A 27,390-nucleotide genomic window follows, 5' to 3' on the forward strand; every position below is an offset into this window, starting at 1 on the left:
TCTTCACTACAGTTTCAACCAATTTACCTGGTACTAAAGTTAGGTTTACTAGCTTGTAAATGCCAGGATCGCCTCTGGAGCCTTTTTAAAAAAAACTGGCATCACATTAACTATCGTCCAATCATCTGGTGCAGAAGCTGTTTAAGTGATAGGTTACATACCACAGCTAGTAGTTTTGCAATTTCACATTTGAGTTCCTTGAGAACTCTTACCATCTGGTCCCAGTGACTTATTACTGTTAAATTTATCAATTTGTTCCAAAACCTCCACAACTGACACCTCAATCTGGAACAGTTCCTCAGACTTGTCCCCTAAAAAGAATGGCTCAGGTATGGGAGTCTCCGTTACATCCTCTGCAGTGAAGACAGATGCAAAGAATTAATTTAGCTTCTCCACAATGGCCTTGTCTTCCTTGAGTGCTCCCTTAGCATCTCGATCATTCAATGTCCCCAGTGATAGTTGGGCAGGCTTCCTGCTTCTGATGTACTTAATTTTTTTTGCTGTTAGTTTTTGTGTCTTTTGCTAGTTGCTCTTCAAATTCTTTTAGGCCTAATTATACTTTTACACTTGACTTGCTAGAGTTTGTGTTTCTTTCTATTTTCGTTAGTAGGATTTGACTTCCAACTTTTAACTTTTTGACTTCCAACTTTTTGCCTCTAACTGCTTCTTTTACTGTTTAGCCATGGTGGCACTTTTTTGGTCCTCTTATCGTGTTTTTTAATGTGGGGTATATATTTAATTTGAGCTTCTATTATGGTGTTTTTAAAAAGTTTCACTCTCATGACTGGACCTTTTAATTACTGTTTAACTAGCTCAATTTTTATTAGTTCCCCTTCGTGAAGCTAAATGCTACGGTGGTGGGCTTCTCTGGTATTTTTCTTCCCACAAGGATGTTACATTTAATTACATTATGGGCACTATTAACCAACAGTTCCGCTACATTCACCTCTTGGAGCTGGCCCTGTGCTCCAGTTAGGACTGAATCAAGAATTGCCTCTCCTCTTGTGGGTTCCAGGACTAGCGGCTCCAAAAAGCAGTCATTAATGGGGTCTAGAAACGTTATCTCGGCAACCTGTCCCAAAGTGACATGTACCCAGTCAATACAGGGATAGCTGAATTCCCCCATTATTACTGAGTTTACTATATTTATAACTTCTCTAATCTCCCTGAGTATTTCACAACCACCATCAGCATCCTGGTCAGGTGGCTGGTAGGATATCCCCATTTCTGTATTATTACTGTTCAAGCACGGAATGTCTGTCCCTTCTATAGAGATTCTGTTGCACAGTTTGATTAATTTAAGATTTTTACTATGTTCGAATCTATGCTTTCTTTCACATATAGAGCCACTCCCCCACCAGCACAAACTACTCTGTCATTCCTATATATTTTGTGCTCTCATATTGCCATTTCCCATTGATTATCATTGTTCTACCAAATTTCTGTGATGCCTATTACATCAACATCCTCATCCTCATTTAATATCAGGCACTCAAATTCACCAATCCTAGTATTTAGATTTCTAGCATTTGTATACAAGCAAAATTTGTCATTTTTTGTTGTCTGCCATTATGTGATGCAACTGACTGGGACCATTTTTCATTTGACTGTTTCTTTTCAGTTCTTACCTGTACTCTATCAACGTCTATCCTCTCCTCTTCACTAGAATATAGAGAATCCCCATTAACAGAGCCTCCCGTACATGAATTATTTGGCCTCAAAATGCAGAGGATAACATTAATTAACTAGGAGTCTGAAATAGGAGACATTAATCATGTGTGAGAAACTTAGTCCTCCTTTGGGATTCATAAATTATAAGGCTAGAAGGTGCCATTGTGATCATCTAGTCTGATCTCCTACAAAATACACAGGACTTGAATCCCAGATCATCATATTAAAAGTCTGATGCTCTACCGGCTGACCTATCCAGGTTCATAACACATTTGAGCCAGGGATGGGTTTAAACCATACTAATCTTAAAGTTTGTCAGCATAAGTAAAGGAAAGAGAATAAAGTACAATGAAGCATGGTAGCATCAATATGTCAAAATAGTGTTTCATCTCTCACAGGAATTGCAATATTGATCTAATGGTAATGGCATTAAGGATAGAAAAACACTCATTGTAAAACTCATCATCATTTACAAACCCAAACATATATTCAATGTACCTCACACAATATATGTAAGAGATGACACCTGCCTTAAAGAGCCTACAGACTTAGGACGACAACAGGGAGATGTGGAAGAGGCCACAGGAACAGTAATGATCACAGTTACTTAGTATTCTTATTTCCCCAATCTATGAAGCTCCATCACATTTGATAGACTGCCAGCTTGTTCAGGTTTTACAGAATGATATATTATTTGATGCAAGATACCCCATTTTCAGTCCCAAATTTGAGGAGATATAGGCCCATTTGGAACCGACCCTGTACTTCTGTGACTTGCCGGTGAATTCTGTAGTTACTCAAAAGGCACAAAAGAAAAACGAATGATAATAAAGTCAAAGTCTGTGTTTGGCTACAGATAGGTGAAAGGTCAAGAAATGTGAGGTGAAAACCAAATATTTAGAGATCCATATTTCACTTAATTAAGAAGCAAAATGGCAACCTTAATGAATCAACTATACTGATCTAGTACTGACCACAAATAGCTTTAAGGAGAATTAATGAACAACTCTGCCCTTTTCAAAATGTGGCAGTTTTTCCTTTCAGAAAAGATCATCTAGTTTACCTATATTTGTTTAGGAAGGGGGAAAAAAAAAACCTAACCCTGCCCCCCAAAGGCATTAACCAATACCAAGATCCAGGACCAATGGAAATTCATGTTCTATATCAAACTCATTGGAAGAAACAGGAATGGTAAATTAAATTTGAAATGACTACAACTTCAGACAAACCAGGTTAAAATTTATTGTTCACAGGCTGATATCCTGTCTGATGTTTTTTTACTTGTGCATTGAAAAACTCTGACTGACACCCTAACGATCAGCATCAGAGATTGCAGCCTGGCCAACCTTGGGACCATTTGCTGGGCAGCTGCTTCAAGGAAGTTACTTCACCAAATGTAGCTAAACAATCACTTTAAGAGAGAATCAGGGATTGACTACCCATCTCTGTCCCACCTGTGTGACCTCCTGCAGGAGAGCAGATGCAGTGAGGTGCCTTGGCAGAGACATTGTGACAGGGTGACAGAGTACGTAGAAACCTCAATACCTTTCTGCTGTAGTGGATTACACGTAGCGGACAGACTAGATTGTCAGAATGCTCCCGTCTGACCCTAAAAATCTATGATAGAACATCTTTGGTTAACAGTCAAAATTATGAAGCTCTAAATGTACGATGCACTTTTTCCAATATGCATATTATTACCCCCTACTTTTGACATCTCATGAAAACTGCTAAGGACTTGTATAACCACTAGTCTAACATGCCACTTTCTTTGGAGGATTGGAGTGCCTTTCTAGAATACCTAGGAGAAGTGCTCATCAAAAAAACAATTCTGATTCTGTAGCTTCTTTCAGCTGCAAGCTCCAATCTTCATTTGATTTTACTATAAACAAGTTTGCCCTGCTATTTAAAACTGATTTTTTTTCAATGTGGTGCCTGAATATCATTGTGAAGAGCACATCAGAAATACCTAGACAAATATGAACTGAAATGCTGGATTTTAAATTCTATCGTTACTCACTAATGAGAACAATTTCTCTCTCTCCTCTTTGTAACTTCATTTCATATACTTGCATATCATAATCACATCCTCATACTGCCTCTATTTTTCCAGGGTGTAGATCTTTAATTCCCTTTAATCTTTCTTCATAGCCCATTCCCTCCAAACCCTTTATCATCCTAGCTGCTCTCTTCTGTATTTGCTCCAATTTCTCTTTATCCTTTCTGCAGGATAGTGCCTAGTTGCATGTCTTATTCTGACTGTGGTTTAAATGGTGCTTTGTACTGTGTAACAGGGAAGAAGAGTCTTAAATGTGACAAACATGTTTGTACAGCCCAAGACTACATTTACCTTCTTAACTATGGGTTCCAGCAAATGCCTCACTTTAATTTGTCATGCTCTATAGTACCTACGTCATTTCCCACATAACCGATGCTTAGTAGCTGATGTGTCATTTTGAACATGTATTTTGGATTTTTATTACCTATCTGGACAACTCTCCACTTATCCTTGTTAAATTTCATTTTATTCCGCTCTGCACAGTCCTCTAATTTATTCAGATGATGTTCGACAGATTCAGTATCTTAGGATCACATTTTTCTCTAATTAAGCTAACACTTTGACTATTTTTTCTCACTAATCTTTAACACAGCAATTCCTGTTGCTCTTGCATACAGAATTCATGCTGGGGATGGGAGAGAGGAAAGATCTCCAGTCTTATTTAAGCACATGCCTAACTCTAAGCATGTAAGTAGTCCCGTTGACTTAAACGGGACTTGAACTTCAATACCTTATGCGGAAGATCATATGTACCAGTACATTTTCTACAGTAACTTTAAATGTAAGAACAGAATCAGAGGACGGGAAAGACTTCTGCCCGTACTGCCTGGTCATGTGGTCAATTAACATGGACTATTACACTTTAATATTTTACCACTATGATTCCATAGGCACAACAAAAACAGCACAGAAGGTGACCGTCACATCACATATACACAGTGAATTTGTTTTGTATCCCTCCTTCCACTAAATAATCTTGCAACATTTTTTTTTTTTTTTGTAATTTACATGCCATTTTGTAAATATACCCTAAAAGTGTGAGGAAAATGTATGATAAGAAAACAATGAAAATATATTAAATTATTTCTGCCACATGCTTTCCCCCAGGGAAAATTATAAAAAACACCAAAATTCATAGGACACAAGTCTATCTATTTCCTCAGGGAAGCATGCTGAATCATACAGGTAGTGTAAATATCATATGCTGTTGCAGGTGTTAGGCTTTCTAATTGTTTTTGTTTACTAAAAGGAACAACAAATAATCACGCTAAAGCAGAACAACATTTGGCATGAAAATCATAGATACCAGAGCAGCCATACATTTTGCTTTCTTGTTAATAACTTAAAGCTTTTTGAAAGACACTCATTTTCCACACGCTCCATTGGGGAAATCCCTTTTGCCATACTCTGTCCATGTTGCGATTGTGAGCTGGCTCCCATTCAAGGAGTGGTTCATCACAGGATACTTGGGGTATGTCTATATTGGAAAGAAAAACCCATGGCACCAAGTCTCAGAGCCCAGGTCCATTGATTTGGACTCAGGGGGCTCGGGTTGAGGGGCTAAAGATAGCAGCGTAGATGCTCCTGCTCAGGCTGGAACCTGTTGCTGGGTTTCAGAGCCTCAGCGGGAACCTCTACACTGCTATTTTTTAGCCACACAGCCCGAATCCCATGAGCCGGAATCAACTGACTAGGGCTCTGACACTTGGCACCTTGGGTTTTTCCTTGCAGTGTAGACATACCCTTAGACACACTCTGTAGACTTGCTGAGAACATATGCTCTTCTGAACAGGTATACTCAACTTACGTCACAAGTAGAGCATGTGGAAGAAAAACAGTAGCACAACACAACAGAAAAAGGGAAGAAAAGGACCATGCTTGTGTATACAGGATGTATATTTATGTATACAGGCCATCTACGGCTATGCAAGTTCTGAGTTAATTCACAGTCTAAACAACTAAGAAAATGTTTCTTCTAAGAATGATTTCCTGTAAACTCTGCACTGGTATGCTGCAAACAGAACAACCGCACTGGCAGAGTTAACCATGTGCTACTAAGAGTAACCAAAAACGAAACCAGCAAGATTGTTCTGGAATTTGCTCTGAGCTGAATTTTTTTTTTTTTTTATTAATCTTATAACTCGGATTCTACAATAAAACAAACTGCAGAACATAGGTTGCTGAGAGTTAAAACCTACTTTTCACACTACATTGACCAAAGCACCCACAGGCACAGCTACAATGTCTTTCTATGAATGGGACAGATTGCCATATGGATGCAGACACTGAACAAGCTGTACAACTCTCGGCGACAAGTGCCTAGGGGACTGTCCTATATTAGCACCACCTGTGCTGTGGAAATTGCGCTCTATATATGAAATGGCATTTAAGGACCCATCAGGATGTTATTTTTGAGTACACACAAAAAGGAAAAATTACAGTTAAAAGAATTCTCTGGCTGGCATATCTGTTGCTCAATTCCTGAAATAGTTTCCCAAAGGAATAGTTATCTTCTTTATTCACACAGCCTGAAATGACAAGCTGCAACATGTACTAACAATTTCCCTTTGTGTGTTTACACCATTGTTTTAATGAGCAGAATATACTTTATAATATACATATGCCTCTACTGATTACATAGAAGAAAATAAAAAAAATGCAAACACACCTTAGAGTCACCTGCCATATGAAAAAAACACATTTGCATTACACAAATGAGCAGCTGCTTAGATGTGAAAACCAAGCAACATATGATAGGTTGGTTTCCCCAACAATATGCAGGCACAAACCCCTTAACAAATTATGGGATTTCAGCAAATGTCTCTTCACTACCTTGAAAATATAACCCTATTTGCCTTAAAGTATAATAATAATAATTAAAACAAAAGCACTCCAGATTAGCACAAGATTTTTGGAGTTGCGAGGGAAGGACAAAGAGATCTTTGCATCTGTACCATTTCACGTCAATCCTGAATGAGAACAAATTCCTCCCTCAATCCTTAAAAAATAAAGGATGCCAAGAAAAAGAAAAAATAAATGGAATTAAACAAAAACAGTTGTAAAATGAGCATTACAACCTGGGGTAAATGATATCATTTTATTGAAAAACTGATTTTTCCATTAAAACATGGTGAAATGGATGAACTGTACACAGCTTAAGGATGGTGTGTTACTTTAAATGACACTCAGTACCTTAGTGGTAAGACGCATTATGGGATATAACAGCTGTCATACTCAATGCTGCAGTTTTATTGAACAGCAGAGTAAAGAGTCCTATGAAAATCATCTAACTTACTCCTCATTTTTAAGACATTTTCAAGGGTGTTTCTTTTTCCTTCCCCGATTGTTTTCTGTGTGACTGAAAATAATACAGCTCTTCTTCATCTCCCTGACCAGCTCTTTCCAATAGTTAGCATCTCTGGAGCATATACTGAGAAATGATTCTCTTGCACACAAGAGAAAAAAAGAAATCATGAATCCCATATTTTAATGTAAATAAAAAAATAAAAAAAGATAAGAGAAGTCAACTTTTAAGACCAATATATAAACACCTTTAATTGAAAGAGAAGACTTTCGTTGGACACTAAGTACTGAGACAGGAATGTGTTACTAAAATTCTAGCTGCCACAATTAAATAAAGTGCACATATGTACACAATTAGCAGAAAACCATCAGCTATTTATTTGGTATGTAAAAAACCATTAAGCTGCATTAAACAGACGTAATTATCTGAGCTGCAAGAAAAGGGAGGAGATATGCAAAGTACTCGGATATCAAACAATGATCTGTTGGCCAGATGGAGGTACAAAACAATACATATGCTAAAATTTGGAAAAGTTCTGCTGTGTGTCTGCCAAGGCTCACCCAATCTATTTAAAGTGTTTTGGGTTTTTTTCATATACTAATTTAGAGTTGGGAATTGTATAACTGATCATTATTGCACGTGACCAGAAACAAATGAACCATTCAAGTTAAGAAGTTCTCTGATGTCAGGTCAGGTTCCTGAGGACCGTGAAGTGGCAACCATAACACTATTATACATAAAAGTGGCCACATGATAAAGTAAGCAATTACAGACTGGTTAGCTTAATATCACTTGTGGAGGGAAATCCCAGGAACAATTTTGTGGGACTTTGTGAGAATACCCTGAAAAATATAATTTGATTAAAGACCTCAGACATGGGTGGATGAGGAAATGGTCTCGCGTAACTAATTTGCGGGCATTCCTCGAAGAAATGACTATCACAGTAGACGGTGCACATGGTAAATATAGCCGATGTTATATATTCTGCTTAAAAACACCCCACTGACAATGGAAATTAGCAACTATGGACCTGGGGCATGGAAGAGGGAATTTTTAAAAAGCAGGTTAAGTAGAAAAGTGACTCCGGCCAGGAAAGCAAATGGCAATGAATAGTATTTTCTCTAGCTGTAATGAGACTGCCAACTGTATGCTGTCCTGACACGTTTTGAGCTATGCAGAATTTAAGCAAGATGAATAAATGGAAGGAAAGCAGGAAACAGATCCCCAGCTTGCATGAAGAGTCATAGCTCCCCTGGCATCAATGGGGCTGTGACAATTTTCACCAGGTGCAGCTCGGCCCCACAAAGTTTAGCCATCCTGCTCGTGCTAGATACCATGAGGAATGAGGCAGCTAGATGCAGAAGGTTTTTGACCATTTAAGTGGAAGTTTCATAGAGGCTTTAAAAGAACAACTATATGTCTGGGGTCAAAACAGAGACTTTGGATCAAATTCAACTCTGGAGTAACCGAGTGCAACTGCATTAATGTCAATGGACTGCACACGCTTATGTACCAGGGATGAAGCTGGCCCAATATATTAAGGGCCAGATTCTGATGCACTTACTCGCCTTGAGTTGTGCTCACCTACTCTTTGAATAGTTCCATTGAAATCCTGGAGTAAGGCAATTCTCAAGGCGTGTAAGGCTGGTCGAATCAGGCTCTAAATGGCACAACCATGCAACACAAACCAAAGTCTAGATGCTCCCCTGCCCATGGGGATGGTTGGAGTTGGTCCTGCTTTGAGCAGGGGGTTGGACTAGATGACCTCCTTAAGTCTCTTCCAACCCTAATCTTCTATGAGTCTATGTAAAAGTGCAGGAGAGGAACAATATCCACCACCTCTTGTGAGCTTCCAGCGAACTACATCATCCACTCAGTACCACCTGTATTGTGGAAAAGGAGAGGGGCTGGCATTGATTATTAGAGCAAGCTGAGCTCCATGGGTAATATTGTAATGTCCATGGTAACCTCATAAATATACGAAGCCAAATGCAGGGTCCGCTGACGTCTATATGATCCTCACTCCCCCCCACTCTTAGGAGTAGGGTTGGTATGTGGGGGAGGAGGGCAACTTTTTGATGCCTTTAGCTGCCCTTCCCTATGTGGCACCAAAACTCCCTTATGTAGTATGTTAAAGACACAGAGTTATTGCTGGTCAGGGCTGTAATGACTTACAATGCTCACTGCACTGTTATCTACATTTAGGAGGGAAACACATCCAGTGTGCATGTTCCTAACTCCTCCCCTCCTGGCCGACCTTGGTCAGGCAAAGCTGCAACTGGAAGAGATGTGGGTGCGATAGGCAGGAGGACGCCGCTTTCCCCTTCAATCCTGTTACGGTAGATTCTCCGTAACTTGGATCCATATGCAATGGAGGGAATCACGTGCATTTCTGTTGTGCAGAACACAGGAAAAGGTTCTTAACAGTTGGCCTACGGAACAGGGCTCAGCCTTCCTTTAAGGCAGAATGTAAGGTGAAATGCAACTGAAACTCAGATTTTACAAATACCTGTTTGGAGGAAAAGCGGAAGGGGTGGAAGGAGGAAATAAATCGGATGTAACCTAATAGATGTAGGCCGATGATAGAGGTATAAGGAGTGCATACTGATGAAGGTTTCAAAAACCAACTGCACAGAAGAAAGTGGATGTGGAGGAGCAGATTCTCCCTTGCCCTGCACCACTGGCACCAGTGCAGAATGAGTGCCAACGACTACACAAGAAGCAAGGCAATGGATAATCAGACACCGGGAGTATATAGGGACAATAGGCCAAATTATTTCATCCAGATAATATTTCATCATATTAATAACGGGCCACATTCTGTAATCTATAATCAAGCTGAACCACTATTCACTCAGTTAAGGGCCATTGAATTTAGCCCAATGATTGGTTGGCATTAGGGCTGCCAATTTTGGTTGGACATATTCCTGGAGATTTCATCACATGACAATCTTTAATTCCTGGAGACTCCGGGCCAATCCTGGAGGGTTGGCAACCTTAGTTGGCATGTAAGGTTAAAACAAACACTATATATTACGCTTAGGAAGCAGATCAATGATCTACCACGCCACGACCCTCTCCTCCTTTAGATCCTTCCTCAAGACTAATTCCTTCTGCAATGCATGCAAGAAAATAGTCACATAAGTCATCTACTTATTTATTTATCCGATGAATTAACTGCCTGCTTATGTGGAGGGAAGAGATTCAAATATGGTAGAAAAGGATAAAAAGACAGTAAAAATGAGACAAGGAATTCCTGGAGGCTTTAGAAAGGTTTACTGGAAAAAATGGTCTTTTCCTGTGTCTAGTAATACTATATCATAATTCACATATATAATTGCAACCCTCAAACTAATAGAACTTCTATTTTAATGAATTATTACATATATATGTACATGAACACACACACCTGTCATCATCTTGTTGTTGCAATCAACAAAGAGCTGCAGACTTAGAATTGAGACTCTCCAGGACACAGGAACAAAAATCATATTGCCCTAGATTCTCTCCTGTGGCAAAGCTGCTTTTTGTGCTACTCTGCTGGCGCAAAACAGCCCTAAAGTCTACAGATCCATCTAAAGAAGGATCGCCCCCAGCATAGGAGGATCCTCTGGTGACAGGGGATGGTATAATGAGATTGCTTACAAAGGCAGGTGGCCCACTGGTGACTGCCAGTCGTAAAAATCCCCAACTGCTGGAGATGGGACACTAGATGGGGAGGGCTCCGAGTTACTACACAGAATTCTTTCCGAGGTGTGTGGCTGGTGGGTCTTGTCCACATGCTCGGGGTCTAACCAATCGCCATATTTCGGGTCAGGAAGGAATTTTCCCCCAGGTCAGATTAGCAGAGACCCTGTTTTTTTCCGCCTTCCTCTGCAGCTTGGGGCATCGGTCACTGCAGGTTTAAACTAGGTGTAAATGGTGAATTATCTGTAACTTGAAGTCTTTAAACCATGATTTGAGGACTTCAGTAACTCAGTTAGAGGTTAGGGGTCTATTTCACGAGTGGGTGAGGTTCTGTGGCTTGCAATGTGCAGGAGGTTAGACTAGATTATCATGATGGTCCCTTCTAACCTTAAAGTCTATAAGACACAGAACTGGTGTAGCATGTGCTTCTCTACACCCCAAAAATTCCAGCTACCATACCAGCCTCTTGAGAGTGCTGACAACTGGCATAAGTTACCGCAGCCTGAGGATCGCTCTAACTTATGTAGGGGGACTGGATCAGTGTACAGACACCTGAGACTACTTGAGGACGTTATGTGTTACATTACATAATAATAGTACCATCTAGCTCTTCTATAGTGCTTTTCATAAGTTGATTTCAAAGTGTTTTACAAAGGAGATCAGGATCATAATCTATTGCAAGCCTCTGGACAATTTCAGATCATTTTAAATGAGTCATGCATTTAGATATATTTTGACTTAAAATACTTATGTACAAATATTTTAAACATGTTTATGTTACAGCTATGACAACACCCGACAACCTTTAAAGTAAGGAGTCACATACATAAAACACTTTAGCAAATACATTTTTGCTGCCGTGTTAACAAAATGCATGAGTTTGTCCAAAATGAAGATGCAGTGGAACAATATGAAAAAGACAAGGTATTGCCCTTGATGCTTCTACATACAGCAGACGTTCTTAACTGACTTTACTTATTTACTTACTGTGAAAAGAGCGCTTGTTATTGCAGAAACCCAAATGCTGATAAGATGATGAGAGGTTTGCATGCTAGCTGATGGTCTCACTTTTTCTTATCCTTTGTGAATAACTAAATATTTCCCTTAGGGTACTGACGACTGAGGTATGTTTATTGCATTGAGTGAATTTATATATATATATATATATATATATATATATATATATATATATATATATATATATATAAAATCAGCACAATAAACATTATTAAATTGTCTGAGTAAAATCAAAGCATGAAACACACAGGCAGTGCTGAATTCTAATGATGCTGAATACCCATGATTGCATGGGGAAAGGATCTTAACAAGCCTTGATTTGAGCTTTGGCATCCGCCTCACAAATCACACGAAATGTTCTCCCTTTAATAGTGCTGAATATTGATAAATGTCTCTGCATACCACAACGGGGAAGTTGGTCTCTATTGGCAATCTTTACCAAAGTGTGTTTTTTCCTTCTCAACACTCAAGGGTTTACCCTGAATGATTTAATTATAATTTTCCTTGTGTAAGACAAATTAAAGAGGAGAGTAGGAGTGTCATGCCAAAGCAGATTATTTATCTCCTTAACAGATTGCTACGCACCAAACCCCAGAGCTGCTGCTGCTGCTGCTACTTACAGAACTGGGCGCAATGTGGGACAAAAGCATGGATGTAATATACATTTAAAGACAAAGTGAATGAAAGCATTAACCCATTATTTCTAGCTGGAATTATATCATTTAATTAAAAAAGGGTTTCTATCAAAGTAATATGCACAGGGCATTAAAAAAAACAAAACCAACCCTCTTAGCCAACCTTTCTCTTTTCTTGACCTATTTTATAAATTGGGAATACCCACTGCTCCAAAATGCATTTGGTTCCCACTTGAGTCTCCTGAAGCTGTGCACGCACATCCAAGGGAAGATTCTGAGCATGGGTGGTTGAATTTTCTATTTGTCTAGCTGTAGAGGAGAACTGTGATCCAGTTCTGGTGACTGTCTCCACTGATTAACTATAGTTGCCAGCACTGCCACCAAAATCACAAATCTGAGCCCTGATCCACCAATCTGATATGTGCAGGCAGACCCTTAAGCCTATGAGTATCCAGCTGCAGGACTGGGGCCTTAGCTTGGCGACCTCTGAGCACGGTAAAAAAATAAAAACAAAAATTATTTCCCCCATTCTTTTTAAGTACTTATCCATTGCTCAAATCCCTTCGTCCAGAACATACAGAGAGGACACTGATCTCCAAATGGTTTTACACAGGTACTTCTATCTCCACTGAGATCAGTGGAGTTACTCTGCTTTACAGCATGGTCAGCAACAACAGAATCAAGTCCACAGGATCAATAACGCCACAAAATCCAGAACAAAGTGCCCCAGTAACATGTGCCAGGGAGGAGGAGGATGGGGACAACAATAATTATGGCAACTCCCACATAACCAGCTTGCACCCCTAAAGCTCACTCCCTGTCCAAAACCCCAAGGCGGGGGAAGAAAAGCTTTATGCACACCCTACAAGCGAATGTTACTCCTACCCGCATGTGATTATTTATTGCTGCTGGGTGATCATTAGTGTGTGGCTGTAAATGATTAATTGTTAGGGCATTTGGAGCTTTTCCTGTGTTTTTTATTGTTTAAATCTAAATCAGTAACTCCGGACTGGGTCAGCCCAAGGCTGACAGCAAGTTCCACTGGTCTCACGCTGGAGATGCCCTGTCACCAGCCCCATTTCTTTTAAACAGGTGCATCTCCCCTGATAATCAACCCACAGATATCACACGGGGCATGAGGAGGATGCCATCTGGGTGGCCCAAACCACGCAGGACTCTCTGGTTCAATACAAAGCGACAGACTATGGAGCACTTGTGCAATGTTTCCCCATGTGAAACACTGCTCAGTAAGTGGGCAGTTGTGTTCTGCATGAAGTCCAGCTTCCAGATGGTCTCAAAGTCTAGTCCCATTGCAGTGTGTGTTACAACAACTTAGTCTGGAGGTAGCACACGCACAAATACCTGGTGCTCCGCCCGCACGTGAAATGAAAATGTACATGCTTGTCAGTTCCTACCGATGCAGGGGAAAAAGAAAGGGGGGGGGGGCCCTTGGCTTCACTGGCAACTTGAGCCCCCAGAAGCCCCTGGGGGATCCAGCCAGCCCAACCAGCAGATCTGTATAACAAGTGGTGCTTACATTCCTCCAGTCAGGATGCTGATTTCATCTTTGCCAACTCTTCCTGTGGCTTTCCCCATTCTGCTGACACGAGCTCCATCTTACCCGGACTGAGCCACAGCTAGTTCACCCTCCTCTCAGCCCCAATCCAATTCACACAACTGGCTGTTCTGCTGAACGAGCTGGGTCAGATGTAATAAAAGACACAGGCTCCAATCACAGAATATCAGGGTCGGAAGGCACCTCAGGAGGTCATCTAGTCCAACCCCCTGCTCAAAGCAGGACCCATCCCCAACTAAATCATCCCAACTAAATCAATCCTAGAGTTCAGCCACGCAGCGCTCGATACAGACCCAAGAGGGATTGGGGGATAAAGGACCTGTAAGTGCTGGCCCCATTTCCTCCTCTAGACCCATGCCCTATGTGCAGGGGAGTTTCCCCTGCTGGAGGAATCTTCACTTGCCCAACTAGTGCAGCTTTGCTGCTCTTTTGAGGCACTGCAGCAGTGCTAACGTGTTGTAGCAGGGTGCCAGGATCTGGCCCACAGAACTGGGAGCCATCTGTCAATTTTAGGGTTTTGTACTAGTGCCCATCATTGCGGGTCTCAACAGCTGCCTAAGCCACTGCAATCCATTTTCTCGCTAACCCTCCTAGCAGTCTCAGGATGCCAGAGAGGACAGGCAGGGCGCCAAGACGCAAATCTGCTGTGCCCTCCGAAAGACCATTCTCTGGGCAGAAAAACAACTGCCCCAAACTATCCACAGGATAGTGTGTTGCTAAGAAAGGAACTTTCTGTGCTGCCAAGGAGTTTGTGTACCGCTTGTAGCTTACTACTGAGAAGTGTTAGGTCTAGATTGATGTTCAGAACGGCCGTTCGTACACTTCCTGACACACCAGACCATATCCTGACATCCCTTCCTATTTGAGCAAAATCTGCGTTTATGTCAATATGGGTTTTGACTGAGCACTGAGGGCAGGATCAGGTCCATAGACTTATTTCCCAAGCTTAATTTTTCAATCTGGTATTAGATGAGAACAAAACTATGAAGTCTATGTTCTCTCTGCTATTATTCTGTAGGTTTCTTCCCTCTGTTTGCTTTTAAATATACATCTCTACCCATAAGAAAGGTACTTTTTTCTTATTACTCATTCACCACCCTGAATACAGGGATGGTACACAAACACTCTTTCGAAGAGGAAATGAGTGAAATACATCTAAACAAGAAGAGTTTTGTGTGTCATGTGAAATCTAGGCAGGCACCACAATGCCTGATGAGACTGCTACAGAAACCTTAAGTGCACCAGTAGGCATTCTTCTGTGTATAGTCTCCTGTTCTCCTTATGGATAAAGATGTAATATAATCACTGCAGCAAATGGATGGCATAAACCTTCAGTACCTCAAACAGAGAAAGGCAAAGCAAAGTCCAGAGCCCTTTTATTTTAATTCCCAGCCATGTTTGTATTTTTATATTTTGATAATATGATAATAAAGGGAATGTAATAGATAAACAACTAAGTACTGTCATAAGCTAACAATATACTGTGTATTATAAATTCAATTGAGGTTTTTTCTAAGGTCTCTCACTAACCTATAATATCTCAAAACATTCAGCGATATACTAATAATTTTCTAATTAATTGTGTGGAATTTCACTAACAAAACATACGTAGCATCTTGTTTGTGAAAGGTAATTGCATTCAGACCAACATTTATAATACACTGTATGGACAAAATATTTTCAGCTCTGCTTTACAATAATATGGAAAGCAAGTTCCTATTTCAAAATTGATTCATAAATCCATTGCATCAGAAATCCCATACATGGCATAAATAAATTGCCTAGGGAAGTTATGGAATCTCCATCATTGTAGATTTTTAAGAGCAGGTCAGACAAACAACCGTCAGGGATGGTCTAGATAATACTTAGTCCTGCCATGACTACAGGGGACTGAACGAGATGATCTCTCAAGGTCCCTTCCAGTCCTATGATTCTACCTCCACTGTGTTCCAAACTTAACGTAGGGAGGGACCTATTGTTTCCTACTAAGTGAGAGTAGACCCATTCAATTGTGTGGTCTTTAATTGTTTTAAAAAACGGAGATATTTTGAAAAAATACAAGAGTACAAATATGACCAGAAAATCATAAAAACTCTTCTTGTTCAGCTGTACAAGAAGCAAAGATACAATCTAATCATTTAAAGAAACACCATCAAGTTAGTTTAGTATCCCATCTAGTCCTTCATGGAAACTATATCCTGGATAGTGTGTGTTATAACCTGTACATTCATATCTATATATGAATGTACACTCATATGAATGTCAGAGTCCTTCCTATGTAAGTTACAAAATTATTCCTACTGTATATAACATCTCAACAGTAATTTTCTCAAGGATGTGTTCTTCTCTATGTTATACCTATACATAAACAGCTTGATTTTCTTAATGTTAGAAAGATGCATGATATGTTCATGTAGTTTTCTTTTCAACATGCTTTCAACCACTGGAATAACTCCCAGGCTTGAAAAAAAAAATCACTCATCTACTTCCCTGAGAGTAAAAGGGTGAAGGAAGAACAAAACTACCCATTTCTGTGGAATCTAGCTTTCATCAAAAACTAAACATTAAGTTTCTATGCTAGTGAAGAGAATCTTCTGAAATGTCAACTAATGTACACAGAACTGTCTTCCTTAGTCTGCAGACCCAGTTCCAATTAGCAGCCAAGAGAAAAGCAAGACTTTGGTCAATCTCAATGTTGCTGCTCAGAATCTCTGTGGACAAAAGGGAAAGGGAAAGGAATCGCGTCAATTTCACTGTGCTGCTTGGGAAAGCTATGTAGAAAACCAGAAGCTCCTTGGAGGAAGGATGGAATAGCAGAGATATCCTATCTCCAGCAGTTGGCAGGCTGGTAGAGGGATGAAGACTACAGTAGGGGGGTCGGAGAGGAGGATCTCCTTCCAGCAGCTAAAAGGAGGTGAGAGTTCATATGAAAGATAGAGCAGGCTCCCTGATTGGAATCCCAAACACACCTGTCCATCATGTCACTGGGGATAGGGACGGCACTTCTCATCAGAGCATGTTGTAGGACCTCACAAGGGGGACACATCTTTCATTTTTCGTATCAGTCTTTGGCTAGTGAGTGTCTGGTATCATTTTTCAAGCACAGATAAACTCTCTTTCATAGAATATAAATCTTGGTTTGACACGTGTGTGCAAGCACGGGATTCAGACTAACCCTTAAGCCTGAACTCTTACAGTAGCTTTCCAAACAAGAACAAGAACTGCCCTTTACTTAGGAGTATATATTTCACTGTAATCAATAGTTAAAAATACAATGTTAGAAGTACCTTATGGAAGTGATGCAGAAATTTCAGGGGAAAAAAACATCAATGAAATAGCCTTCACATCAAGTGGAACCATACTTAAGAAGCATCTTCAACAGACAACCCCTGAATTAAGCCACCACTTTCAAACTACCACGCAGGCAAGTACAAATTAGTTCAAACTTTTAAAAACCAACCCTGTGCCAGTGATCTGAATTTACAGGTACTTTAAAAGATATAATGCACTTCTTATCAACCTGGAGAATTCAAGTCTGCTCTGTTTTGTGGGAGTGGGTGAGTTCAGAAGATCTGCAACCGTATAACATAATGTAAGATAAGGAACTACAACATGGTAACAAAGCGAGTTACTTATGATAAAATGGGTGGTACTGACCAACTAATTTTTCCTCACCCCTGATTTAAATCCCTAGGGCACATCAACAGTAACACTAATGCCATGTTGGAAAAGTTAAAACAATTATAATCGTCACATCACAGATCATATTCAATACAGTTTTAAGAAACTAATCATGCATGCACTTGTGTAGCAGTCATCCAATTAGCAAGCCATAAAGCCCTAAACAAAAGGGCCAAATTCTGCCCTATCATAAATCTTTTGAAAACTCACTGCAATCAACGGGAAGAGAAAGCAAGGGCAAAATGTGGGCCAGGTTGTTGGCCATCATTGTAAATAATCTCACGTTAGAGTCACCAATATCAGAATAACCAGATACTGATTTACACGTAGATATATGTAAATTCTACTAGCACCTACCTCTCCCTTTTAGGAGTGTGGACCGATAACTGTCCGTTAGTTGAGGCGTGTGGGTTTATTATTAAGGAGGTCTTAGAAGGTGCTGAAGAGGAGACACATGTGGTGGACAGGTCCAAACTGCTGTGGTTGTTGCTTGCTGTTTCCTCTGCTGTATGAGAGCTTGTCACTTCTTTCCAGAGCTGCTGCAGTTCTGTTGGAATCATGCCTGAAACAAACAAATTGGATAATTAAATCAATTAACAGCTAATTCGGCCCTCTTAAAACAGTAATTAAATCAAAGAGTCAGTAAACAAAGCCTAGTGTTAGTTTTCTGCGGGTTTTTTTTTTTTTTTTTGAACTAAAGGCTAATACAGAAGTAACACTTCATGTTTCCTGCTAAACTGATTAGCACCCAACACGTAGTTCCTATTAAAGCAAGATTTCTGGGGGAAAATATGTGCCATTAATTAGTATTTCTATGATTTTTGTACCAGAGGGCCCAATCCCAGAGTCCCTTTGGAGGCAGAGCTCCAAATGAATTTTGCCTGTGAGATGACTGCAAGAAAGTGGGGCCAAGCTATACTCTGCAGCCATCTGAAGAAGTTTTGTTGCATTTTTAAAAAATAATTGAATACATTCTAATCTATTTTTAGAACCAAAGAAGATCTTCAAATAGAAGTATTCAACTGTGTTATTATGACAACATGAACCACAATATGACTAATTTTGTGCTTTAGTTTTAAATGATGACAAATAGCTTTATTATTAAATACAGTTTTTATTAATCACTTTTAGACATAAATTATGAAATCATATCATCTTCCAGGAATGCTTTTCAAATTTTAACAGCCAAATTGATTATACTATGATTATTTCATTAACACACCTATCTCTCTCATTAATTTTGGTTTCTAGTACTGCTCACTTAATTGATGGATGTGTCTATTGAAAAACTGTATAACTTTCTATAAAGTAACACTATTATTACTGTCATTTCTTAGATCAATGCTAATGAGCCATTCACAAGTGAAATGAAAACATAAAATAAGCTTCAAGAAATGTTGTTTCATAGTAGCGTCAAAATGGACACCAGCCTTATTTACAATGTTCAGCCAGCATTCCAGGTGAGATAACTTTACACAACACCAGTGGGATAAAATTCACCCTTGGTGATACATCAGGGAGTAGTAACGTGGCCCAATACAGCCTGGACTCTAGACTTTGATCATGTTATAAACATAATCTTTATTCAGAATGCATGATCTAACACCTCACATTTTCACACCACAGAACATTTCAATGCTCGTTCAGAAGGATACGGAAGAATAGAATAAGCCGAAGTGACGGCATCTTTTTAAAGACATCTAAAACATATAAAATCCTGAACGTTTAAAAAAAAAAAATCTGCTTTAGAGTAGACTTCCTGGGTATTTGGTCCAGTGTTCATTGTTTCAGCGTGTTGTAACGCTGCAGCTATCCTAAGAAAATCTGCCATTTTCTGAATACACAGCAGCAGCTCAAACAGGCATGTATCCTACCAAGCCTACGGTATTGGGAGGGGGAGGCAGTATGCATTATATTCATTTGAAACACATAATAAAAAATGCCAAGGTCTAAATTTAATTTATTTTTGTCATTTAGAATACAATGGATAGATAATCATCTCAACGTGATCAGCCAAACATCTTTACTTTGCTAAACTGTTAAAGATTTTAATTATGCTAGCTTTGGAGAGCACTGGTCTAATGAGGCGATAGACTCCAGAGAATCTAAGTGGTTAAGAACTGTGAAATGAGTCTGATAGGATTTTTTTATATTCACCGTGGATCGTTTGCATATCAAAGAGGAGTAAATTATTGCACGACAGACCAATAACCTTCCCCGCCTTTCTGAGAGTAGCATTAACAAAAACAGTTGGTCTCTGCTAACGGTTTACTACAAAAAATGCAAAAATGCTTAAGTATCTGCAATTACTATATATTATAAAAGAAGGTTCAATTTTATACATTAGGTGATCACACAGTCTTAGGACACATCTATCGCTCTAAAGCCAAGTCATTTTTCTTTCATACATATCAAATGCCAATTATATTTTGATGGATTTTGTCCCAAATGAGCATTTAGTTATTAGACATATTCAATTATTACTTGTCCCCTGAAAATAAACCTCTGAGGCAAATTAAACAAAGAGAAAGGTCAGTACACAAGACTATGTCCTGTTTTGCTGCATCTGGGCGATTATTTTCAAACACCTTGCAAAGTGACAGTGTGGGATGTATTTTTAGCTAACATACTTGACAGGACTGTCTGCACACTAACAATTACCTGTGAATAGGGCTGACCCTTACACCACTGTTTACTCAATTGCAACAACAGTGGATAGGCTTGTCTGTTGTTGATAACATATTGATATGAGACCACATGAGTCCATGACACCGATTTTTATTTTGGAGGGATAAACAAATAGAGAAGGAATAATAGTCCATTTATATTATTCAAAAAGAAAAGGAGTACTTGTGGCACCTTTGAGACTAACCAATTTATCTGAGCATAAGCTTTCATGAGCTACAGCTCACTTCATCGGATGATTATTATTATTATTTTCCACTATCTGTAGACAAGTAATAGATTTTTAATTGGGAAAATATTTTAGAATTCATCTATATCATTTTTGGATGTATTAATGCTTCATTTGAAGACAAATCTTTTAAGTGTTATAGTAATAACCCCCTCCCCCAAAGTCAGTAGGTTTGTTCTACACTTAATACACGAGCATAACTCATATTAACATTAATGAGAATTATAGTCACCTTTCAGTGTATGAGGGTAACGTTCAGTTTGGAAGTGGAAGGCAGCAAATGCTGTGTAGTAGAATTGTAGGTAATAAGAGCCAGGGTTTCAGGTCAGACGGGATTAGATAACAGAATTGTAATTATGACATCATATATATACACACAAGTGATACCAGTTACTTTTAAATGACCAAATCACTTGGTTAGAAAGCAAAATTTAACTCCAACAATAATTCCAAAGATGATTCCTAACTAAACTGTTAAATTAACAGCTGAAAGATATGCTTATTGCTCATCAATCTAAATGGTTCTTAAATACAGTTCCCCTAAACACATCTTCCAAAATGATGAACAAATGCTAAAAATCAAATATGCCCATTAACATAATAAATGATGTAATTTACCCTTATATAATTGCACTTTAATATTAAGGGCCACGTTTTAAATCAAGCCTCTAAAATTGCACATGCAACTATCTGTGGCCACAATTATTAATGTCTGCAACTTTGCAAGTGCAAACAACAGGATTTAAACGTATACCTGCCTAATTTGTGAGAGCAATCAGACGACGAGATGCCTCCATCCTATTATTTGCACCCAGCAGTGATCTGAAGCGAGATTTGCTCGTTTAATGTTATAGCCTGATTTTGAAGAACTAGCCTTAATAGTTCAGAATACTGCTGACATTGGGTTTATTTTAAAATTGTGGCTGTGTACAGATGTAAAATCCAGATTATAGATGTGTCCAAGTACAAAAAACTGCGACAATTACAAAAATATAACATTAGAGGATGTGCTATTTTGTAATAGACAATAGGCAAGTGCTGAAACAAAAATGTAGTTTTAAACAATGAACGAATTCTGAAAACCAAAACAAAAATTACATATAAACTGTGGTTCACTCCTTGGGAACGTTTATTAATATTACAACTACTATATGCCATCTAAAATACGACTAGGTAGCAAATGCTTTAATTTGTCATGAATACAAGTCTACATTTACTCGAGGTTTGTGTGTGTTTAACAGTATTTGTTCCAGTCTGGCAAAATAGTCTGAAAAGAAAAGGGTACACTAGAGATACTTTTTTAAATTAAAGCATTTATTACAAATTATTTTAAACCATAACTCCGGCTCATCATTGCATTTTTCAGGACAACTAGTCCCTTTCATTATGAAAGAAAATGCAGGCACGGGTTTAAAAAATGTATGTTGTGGGGACAGTTGACAGATTACTGTTCATGGAACTCAATTTCACAACCCCAGGTATCACTGGCTCAAAGACAAACTGAGTTGCTCAACCTCTTTTTGTCCTTGTACCTCCATACCCAGGTGACCATGTTCAAGCAAGCAGAAAGTTGATTTAAACCTCATAATGACATCAGTTTTAAGCCATCATCTCTCTCTCTGATGAAAAAAAAAAAAAAAAAAGTCTTGTATTCCAACCTGCCTGAATTCTCAAGTTACTTTTTTCTTTTAAACTGAGTCCCAGTTTCACAAGGGATGATATCAACACTATAGTTCATTTCCCCACTAGAATCAGACCTCTGAAGCACCTTTGTTTATATTTATGTGAACTCTGGCATGCAGCTAGGCACCCCTTAGGTTTTAAATATGCTACTTCCTAATGTTGTAGGGACTAATAGTTATACTACACTGCTAACCATATCAATCAATGCCATGACTGCTGAATTACCTACTGGTGTCTCTGATGTGTTACTGCACAGATTACACTTCATGCATCACCACATTCATTTCTTTCACATTACCCATGAGCGTGTCTTGTCACTGCCCAATTGCCCTCTTTTGGACAGCTTAACTGATGTACTATACAATGAACCTTACTGAGCAAACTTAATAGTATAGGAGCTGTGGGAAAAATTAGAAAGGTTGAAGCTTGAGTCCAGTGGGTGTGTAGGAACAGCTTGCGATGTTTCCAACAATAAATCTGAAGGTGTAATTAATGCACGTTGTAACATTTTGCAAGTACAAATGGCATAGCCTACGTGCCTTTTTTCTGGATTAGTTCCGTACTATTGCCCCCCACCCCATTGACAAAGATGCACTAGAGGAGGAGTAAATATCAAAGGCCCAATCCTGCAGTCTTCACAGACACTGCCTCCACTGAAATCAACGGAAGATTCCCGTGCGTGGCAAGTCCAACGTCAGACCTCCATTATTTAGGCAGCCAAGGCATAAATGACATATGCAGAATTTAATTTCTTCAAACTGAAGTTAGGAACAGGATGGAAGTAAACATGTGGCCCAATCTGGCCAACGAGGATTCCATCACACTAGGTATCTCCCTACGTCCACTGAGGAGAGAATTGCTGGCTATATCACCCTCCCTCTGGCAGCAATATGTATATTGGGGGGGGGGGGGGGAATGGGGAGACAAGGAAGTATAATTTCTTCCCTCGGTTTAAGTGAGTGTATCTGAATATAAATGCACTACAGGGTTTAGCAACTGGTAGGAGCCTTGACGCTAACAGCTTTGAAGAAACCAAATCATTCAACCTGAGCTGACCTGAGAGGCTAAGGTGACTCTTTAAATTTAGCACACTTTTTTTTGTGGGGGAGGGGATGGGAGAAGGGAAGAGAAGACTCTTCAGAAATACCAGCTTTATATTTGAAAGACCTGCTCCTCCTCAAGCCATGCCAACTTCGAACAATCTGCCTTCTTAATAAGAACAGCCTGGGCTGAGGCTGGTCTCAGTGTCTTAAGGCTTGTAACACAGATAAACCCAATGAAAATGAAGTAGAGGAAGAATAAACCATAGATTTTTAACCATTCTCAAAAGCACTGCTAAATAAAAAGGACCTATTGACACGTTTAAAGAAATCTTTAATAACCTAAGTACTTCAGAGGAGTACTAATTTACTGCAGAGTATGTGACTGTGGAAAGATGCCAGGGGTCTGATTCTCAATTTATGACAGCATAAAGCTACTAACTTCAATGGAGTTAATCCCAATTTGCTTCAGTTTGAGAGGAGAATGGAGCTATGCCAGTTTATACCAGCGGAGGATCTGGCCCACTGTGTGTGTACTTACAGTGGAATCGAGGATGAGTAAAACAGGCATGGAAAAATCCCAAACATCCCCACCTTTGCTCAGATCTAGAGATAAAAGGGAATCAAACTCCCAGCGATCGGCAATGTTTGGGTCTGAGTTTCCCATGTCTGATTTCCTGTCAGGAAGGACCTGAAGTGCCGAAATAACAGTCGAGAGGCCGTTCTCCAGCTATTCCTAGCCATGACCAAAGTGCCAGCAATCTTTCTAGCAAGGCCTATTCTGAACAAATCTGGATTTGTAGACCCAGGAGGTTCAAGTCCAGCCTTCTGGACACTCATGCAAACTCAACCCAGACTCCATACTGTTTGCCCATCTCTAGCTAGAGCAATCCAACACTTCAGCTTTGTGCTTCCCCAGAACAGCTACAAACCTTCTAATGAGCAACCTGCCCGTCAGTTCATTTTAGATGTTTTTGCTGTCTTCTCTAATGCCCCAAGATGGAGGTTTACAGCTGGCGGTTCCCAGACTGCACACGTACCTTGAGCAAGAGGCTGCAAAGGGAGAGCAGCTTGGCCAGGCTGGATTGTTAGCAGACCTTGGCGCTGCAAAGACAAGAGATGCTGCTGCTGCAGTTGTTGCATCTGTAAGAGCTGCTGCTGAAAGGCCAACTGCTGTGTAGCCACTTGCTGTTGCTGTGGATGAAAGGGGGGGGGGGGGAAAGGCACATTTGTCATTTCAGAACTAAGTATTTAGAAAAGGTATTTAAATGGCTCCCGGTTTCAAAACACTTCATTTGATTATAGTCATCACCAAGAAAGGATATTAAATGGAGGCCCTGACCACTTCTCATTCAAGATCCCAAGTCATAATTTCAGTAGCAGTGTTAACCACAGGTTGTGGCCAAATTCCACATTGGGCAATTCCATTCTTCCTACCAAAACTCCCCCTGCACTTCACATGAAATATTTATTCGGCATTTCTTGGTCTAAATTCTGCTATGTTGCACCACAGAAGTTTCACCCCTGAAGTGGTCGCATTTTGGTGGTGAATAAAGCAACCCGTGTGTAGTCTGAAGCACTTGGTGATGCTTCGGTATGAACAGCGTGAATATAAATGGAAAATCACACTGCAAGGTCATATCATACTTAAGAGGAATGAAAAATAATCCTGTGCCATGCTCCATTTACGCATGCAAGGATTGTCTCAACTATTAAGGCAACTGATTGGGTTAATTTATTGCGTTTTCTATACTTGCTCTCTCTTATTCATTAATCAAGTTACAGTACTTTCTCCTGTATATTGAATTGTTCCATGCTATATTTAAGACTTTTACTTTCTGCACTTTGAAATTTTTAATTATTCTCACTATAAAGAAGACAGAGTTGCTGTACTCCACGGGGATTTGAACCTTGAACCTCTGAGGTGTAAAAGAACATGTTGCTTTTCTCACTATTGCGCCCGGAGAAGCTTTTAACTACTCTGTTTATCACTTCTGACATAAATAAATGAGAAAAAATCAGACCTTTGAAGAAGAAAAACTTCATCTAATATTGTTAATTAGCCATGACAAACGATGAAATAACATTGTAAATCTTTCATAGAAACAGCCACTAGATTTTAATTACATACATTCATAATTTAGCAAACAACATCTTACTTGAATGTGAGTGTTTAATAAGTATTGTACTCCGGGCTTCAGAGTTCTTAATTTTGCTTCAGTTTAAGGAACCCTCTAGGTTTTGTTTCCATGCTCATCTTGTATTTTATTTGCTTTGTTCTTAAAAAACCATGAAAGGCTTTGCGTTTTGATACATATCTTTTTATTTATTGTACAATGACAGGAGGAAAACTTTTGTTGTGTAAAACATCAATACATCATGCCAGTGTTTAGCAGTTCCTTGTGCTAGCCAAAAACAATTTATGTAGATTTCCTTAGTAATTATCTGAGTGATAGAAAGATAATACAGCGCAGCAGTACAATAAATAGAAGGAAATTATCTAATATCCCTAATCTGCTAGGAATCATATCAAGGTGGAGGTCTTATCCCCATTATAGCTAACAATTACGGAAAGAAAATTAACTCTTACAAAACTGCAGGCACAGACACTCTTACGAAGTGTCCAATCATCACCTTTTTTCATTTTAATGCCTTACAATCCCTTTAAAGATCCTGGGTCAGATCCTCAGCTTGTGGGCAACAGTGAAATCCATTGAAGGCACTGGAGCGACACTGGTTTACACCAACTGAGGAGCTGGCCCCACATTTTAAAAAGTCCCTGAAAAAATTTAAGGAATCAATTCACCCCATTCACATATGGAATGCTCCATTCGGATCATGGGAGAGGCATCAGTGCAACGATGAGAGAATAGACCCAGTCACGCTCAACTTGATAGAAGCTTGATTTTTAAAAAAGACTATTGGAGAAAGTTAAGAGCAATGGAAGCTATTTTTGTTCTAATCCCCAAATGCCTTATTTTATAGCAAAAACCTAACCAATCTCATATTAGCATCCAATTTCAGGCCTACCCCCATACCACTGAGAAAGTTAATTGAGTTCCATTCTGAAAAACAAAATCTACAGTACCGACAACAAAAATTTAAATAAATTAAAACTAAGAGCCAGCATTTTCATTTGTAAAACAGCATGCTCAAAATGATCCAATTGTTTTTCCCATTTTGCAAGTGATCAGATTAATGTAAACCACAATGATAGTGATGTTCATGTCTGAATAATTTTTGGCTCTTCAGATATTCTCATAATAAAAAATTATGAATGCGATCATATTAAAAAAAACGGAATTAAAATACTCCCTGGTTTGGACATGGTTACTTGCCATCTTAATGTAAATTAAGATTTTACAACACTTTATTTATATAAATTGACTGATGCTTGTTTGGTTCTCTTCTCAGCTATCCCTAAGAAAAGCTCATGAAAGCTCTCTACATTTGAAAAGCCAGGATATAAAAGTATACAAGGCCCATTGTCCAAGAAAGAATTTAAAAGCAACACACGTTGCCAAACTGTGCTCCCCACCCAGTTACCAAACACAGGATACAAGTCAGTTTGTTTACTTCTCACAATTGAATGCATACAAAAAAGGTCTCAGTGCAGTCCTGTTGTCAGGTCAGTAGTCAGTGTTAAAATGCTGAAATATCCTGATAAAACTTGCATTTTTGATCCCCTCCCATAAGCTTCTGTCAAAGGTCTGTTTTCCTTTCTTAGGTTACTCCCTACCGCCTAACATAAACTGTCAAAACTGCTGGAGGACAAACGGCCTTTTTAAAACAATCCTCTTAGCCCAACTTGAACACACAAAATGGGATTCTTCTGCTACCTTTATTTAAAAATTAATTCTGTCCGCTGCTTCTCAAAGTCAGTTCTGTCAGGTATCAGGGAATCAGTTTTGTAGACTAGATGAGCTAGAGCTTTAAAAAAAAAAAAAAGATTGCAGTGACTTACAGAAAGAGCTCTTGCAATCACAAATGGGAATTGTGAGCAGAACTTGCTATGCATCAAGCTGTAAATTCCCCTTAAAATAACGTAAAAGAAAAGGTTGCAGAAGTCCTGCGTATTGTCCTGGTTATAGGTCAAATCTCTCTGACTAACAGGGTTTTGGTG

At 39.2% G+C, this 27,390-nt stretch overlaps 1 protein-coding gene across 50 annotated transcripts in view; it reads right to left on the bottom strand.

Annotated features, from left to right (window-relative positions):
- The window catches only part of FOXP1 (forkhead box P1), a 499,998-nt gene that overhangs the window by 61,054 nt on the left and 411,554 nt on the right, over positions 1 to 27,390 (bottom strand). For 23 of the 50 annotated variants that reach the window (XM_043551471.1, XM_043551475.1, XM_043551470.1 and 20 more), the window contains 2 exons: positions 24,308 to 24,461; positions 17,988 to 18,192 (listed from right to left, as the gene is read on the bottom strand). In XM_043551471.1, coding sequence (XP_043407406.1) covers positions 17,988 to 18,192; positions 24,308 to 24,461 — 359 coding nt within the window. Of the gene's footprint in view, positions 1 to 17,987; positions 18,193 to 20,776; positions 20,828 to 24,307; positions 24,468 to 27,390 lie in introns of all 50 variants that reach the window. The other 27 variants (XM_043551448.1, XM_043551444.1, XM_043551437.1 and 24 more) reach the window with 2 other exon arrangements.

Source organism: Chelonia mydas, chromosome 7, assembly GCF_015237465.2.
Source record: "Chelonia mydas isolate rCheMyd1 chromosome 7, rCheMyd1.pri.v2, whole genome shotgun sequence".
NCBI classification, from domain to species: domain Eukaryota; kingdom Metazoa; phylum Chordata; order Testudines; family Cheloniidae; genus Chelonia; species Chelonia mydas.